This window comes from Poecilia reticulata, linkage group LG17 (assembly GCF_000633615.1).
Source record: "Poecilia reticulata strain Guanapo linkage group LG17, Guppy_female_1.0+MT, whole genome shotgun sequence".
Classification (NCBI taxonomy): Eukaryota; Metazoa; Chordata; class Actinopteri; order Cyprinodontiformes; family Poeciliidae; genus Poecilia; species Poecilia reticulata.
In genome coordinates, this window is record NC_024347.1 from 24338113 (window position 1) to 24342684 (window position 4572).

General features: G+C 35.7%; 1 protein-coding gene across 1 annotated transcript in view; it reads left to right on the forward strand.

Moving 5' to 3' along the window:
- Positions 1-4163, forward strand: part of LOC103479881 (protein-lysine 6-oxidase-like) — a 9003-nt gene extending 4840 nt beyond the window's left edge. The window contains exons 5-7 of the mRNA XM_008434564.2: positions 1228-1323; positions 1422-1537; positions 2482-4163. Of these exons, the coding sequence (XP_008432786.1) occupies positions 1228-1323; positions 1422-1537; positions 2482-2488 (219 nt within the window). The 3' untranslated portion in view covers positions 2489-4163. The remainder of the gene's footprint in view (positions 1-1227; positions 1324-1421; positions 1538-2481) is intronic.
- The last annotated feature ends 409 nt before the right edge of the window (positions 4164-4572 follow it).

Here is a 4572-nt window from a genome sequence, read left to right on the forward strand (position 1 = left end):
GACAGGCCCATTTATACCCCTTAAACTTTTGCACATTTTAACACGTTACAACCAAATAGATGTATTTTACTGGGATTTCTGCGATTAAAAAATTGTTACAGTCAAACTCCAGACATGATCCAGTTGAAAATTTGTGACTAAGCTTGAAAATTAACTCTTTTATACCTAAGTTTCAAATCTTCGCCTGGATATTCTTGCTTATTTTAATTGTACGCAGYTCTTTAAATGTCATGTGAGTAAATATATTTGCCCATTTATCCATAACAAGTGGAACTTTCAGCATCTAGCTAGCAAGTTATTTTCACTCCCTGCTACGGCGGGAGTGAAATTACCGTAATAACCCCATGTTGGCTGGAAAGCGCAACGTCTCCCCTCTCAGRAGCCGTTGGAATGTTTCAGATAGCGCAAAGTGTAGCGGAATTACGGTAATGCTAATTTGGCTGGATTCCCGCCGCTACGTTCGGTCTGGAAGGGTTCAAGTTTACAGACTCGGCTTGCGCTGTTTTGAATGAAGAATAGAAATAAAATTCACCCTCTAAGTGCAAGACAAGTAGAGAAAAATTCTTAAAAACTTGCAGCGGTAACTGCAGCAAAACCTGGTTCTACAAAAGTATTAATGGACGGGGAGCTGAAGACTAAAGAAACAAGAAACTTTGTGTAATTTTCCCTTTACTTCGCAGTTATATTGTCTTGGTCTCTGGCATGAAATTCAATAAARTACACTGAAGTCTGTGATTGAAAAAATTCATTGGCATGAATAGTTATATTTCTATTATTCCGTCAAATTTAGTTTTATTCTAAAATGTTTTTTTGTCACAAAACTTTATTGTATCTGTTAAACTAAACTCTCTGAGTTGAGTTTGTATAACCGGACAAAAACACAAACTTGACAAAAATAGAGTATTCAGAGTTTTGATATTTGAAATTTATTTTTGAAAATTATTAATTTATTAATTAACTTTGCTGTAAGTGCAACATAATTAGTCAATTAATTGATTTTTCATTTGTTACTCCTGATACACCTGTCTTGCTAAAAATAATCAGAAATTATACAAAACAAAGTTAAAATGACTTAACTACAAAAATGATATCAGTAAATACAATCAATGCAAAACTTTAAATAAAGACAGTTATAATAAAAAGATAAATTCAGCTTTCATCAAGAAGAAATACAAACTTTTTCCAGGTTCTCACAGTTTTAAAGAGTGGATGTGTTTGTGTTTTCAGGGSCTGAGTCCAGGCTGCCATGACACTTACGCCGCCAACATCGACTGCCAGTGGATCGACATCACYGACGTTCCTCCAGGAAATTACATCCTACAGGTTTATGATTCATTCTCCTGATTCATGATTTCATTSAGTTCACAGCAGAACTCCCAACGGAATCGACAAGTTTTTTTTATTTTGTGTGTTTTCTTCAGGTTACAGTGAATCCCAATTTCCACGTCCTGGAATCAGATTTCACCAACAACGTTGTGAGGTGTGACGTCATATACACAGGCATTTATGTTCAGACACGCGGCTGTCGAATAGCAAGGTACCAACCACGCACTTTAAGAACMTTTTAATAATCAGTTYGTGCAGCTACACACTTCGTTGTTCTATTACAGATAATGTGGTAAAACTTGATTAATCTGAAATTMATGTGAAACTTGTGTCCACTTCCCAATCATCTATGAGATAAAATAATTTGAAGGTARTCCTCCCTCCATATTCCATCCACTTTGAGCAGCACCATTCCTGAAAAAAGACCCACAGCATGACACTGTCAACACCATGCCTTATGATCATTTCTCAGCAGAGCTGTCCTGTTATTGTGGTCAAATAGTCTAATATCTTTCTGATATGAATATAAAACATTTCACCAGAAGTAATGCTGTTTCTCCATGTGAGCATTCCATAATTTTAATCAGGAGTTGAGTTTGAAGGAGGTTGTGTCAATCCGATGTAAATTACAGAGATATTCCAGCACTTTCAACTTCATGAGCATTGACTTTTGTTTAATTGTCTGTGAATATTCAAACAAATTCACTTTTATCTGAGCTGGACAATATGTGGTTTCTTCTGAAACTAATTAGTCACAGAAAAAACTTGGACTTATGTTCAAATGTCTGAACATAGATTTTGGTTTGATCTGCTGAGTATTTGCTAATCCAATGAATGCAGGCAAATAAGTCATTGTTTGCTTGTAAATGGGATTAATGTTCTGCAGAAGTGAACAGGTCATGACTTTGTGAAGTAAGAAGATCTTAAGCATCATTTGTGAAGTGATTTAGATGAACTTTTGCATAGATTTTACAGAAATTCTTCTATAAATTGTARTTTCTGCAAACGATAATATTGTTTTTACACTAATGGTTGCAGAACAGTAAAAATAAATCAGTACAGCCCATCATTCATATAACACTTTTACCCATAATATACATGTAAATCCCAGTTTGTCATATGTCCATACATTTATCATGTCTTTCTTTTTTTCAGGGTTTAAATATTCCTAAACTCCAGCATCAAGCTGCTGGGTTTCTCAAGCTGAACGTCGCCTCCTGTATTCTGAAAAAAGCAACTGGTGAAGTTTGTATTACAGATTTAAATGGAAAAAGTTGCATTTCTTGGTCATTTCTGTAAAATATTGTGAATGAAACTAGAGATTTAATAAGAATTACTTGATTATGCAAAATCAGCAAGTACTGTTGCTTTGAGAAGCGTTGCTTAGCGGCTTTAAATCTTTGTTTTGTTGTCGTCTCTCGGCTCTGTTCTTGTTGTGCGCTGCTCTGTCCTGTMTGTGTCYGCAGGGTTCGTTGTATATTTTAACAATAAAACTCCTGGAAAGTTTTAAAACCAGCAGCATTTTTGGTCAGGCTCCATCCTTCAGGCTGGACGGCCGTCAAGTGAATGTTGTTTAGTCTGAACCCAACTCTGGGGAAAACAATCTCAGAAACCTCGAAGATCTGTCCCGAGTTATGTAGTTTGGTTTATTTAAAAAGCTGCACGCAGCGGGATACTGAAACAACTGTCAAGTGTTAATTCTGGCAACTGTTGCACAAACATGGCAACCTCATGGTGGATGTGGGCTCGACCAAAAGTAGCTGTGATAATGAAGGAATGTCCGGTTTAAACAGAACAACCAAATATTTTCAGGGAACATCAGATTTGTTCCCCATGACACACGAAACACTGATTATCCTTAGCCTTTTCCTTCAACCTCACATCTGATTTGTTATTTACAAGCGTAGGTTGGAGGCAGAAATGTACCTACACCCATTGTTTGCATACATGTAATTAATTTGGGCTTTTAATGATTAATTAGAAATGTTCTCTTTCCAGTTGTTCTCTCCAACGAAGACACTGGTGCTCCAGTTCAACTAAAACCTTGTTGGTTTTGGGTCGTTCCTAAATATTATGACCAATTTCCTTACAGGAAATTGACAAAAGCTGCGTTTCCATTACAAATCTTTGTGGATATTCTGCAGCTCTCCAAAAAAGCCCCCCACAACTTCGCAATTGCGGTGTTGCCATTAAATAAGAAATTAAACTAAAATCACGCRATAAGTCATTGGAAAACATTTTGCACCATCATCCTCCAACTCCTTCCTGTTGTCTTCTCCGTTTTTTCAACCAGTAATCTGACTGTTGATCACCTCATCCTAGCGCAAAAACTTTTTATTGAAAAATATGAGTTTTTTTTTTATTTTTATTGTGTTTCCATAAGCAAATTTATATTTGTAGTTTCAATTTTCACAATTTTATGAAAATGGAGTTAGCAATAGTTTGGATAAGATGGTTGACTGAACACAGTTGCATGTTAGAACATGATCCTTGACACACGTCAAAACTGGCTGTGGAGTTATTTTTAACTGATTAATTTATTTTAATTTAGTCTAAAATGAATCCCCAGAATCAACCTGACCACAGCTCTACTGAAGGTCTAAGAACTGGGTTTAAAAACCAGAATAAAAGTGGATAAATATCCTCACAGAACTGCACAAAAAGCTTGTTGACGGCTACAAAAAGAGTGTTGTCAGGCTGKGGCGCAATTATCAACCAAAACATGTGCATCTAAAAACTTTTTTTGTTTTTTAAATCTAAGTTTTTTGTATATCATTACATCCAGGGGCTGTAAAATGGTGCAGTTTGTATTGACAATGAGTGGATGTTTCTCTCCTGGAAAATTTGAGGCTTTAAAAGCCTCAAATTAATATGAACTGTTAAGTCAGAGTAAAATTTCTGAGCTTAAATACGTGTGTTAGAACAAATATGAGTTTTTGTCGACTTTATTTTAATAAAATATTGTTGAGAATTTATTCCGGTCGGATTTAAATCAACGCACTTTGTTGAGTTTTTGAAGTTATGAGAGCAACATTTCTAAAGTAAATCTAAATCGCCTCCATTTTTATGTGAAATCTTCTTTATTTGCAATAAATATTGTGTTTTAAAATAAAAATGAAAAWAATTGTATGTTACTGCAGCATCGTGTGGTGCAAGAACGCCTTTTTCCCACTGTCGGGTGAGCGGAGGAGCTCTGCTTTGATGGATGTGGTTGAGCAGCTTGTGGCCTCAAACACAAACAGAGCT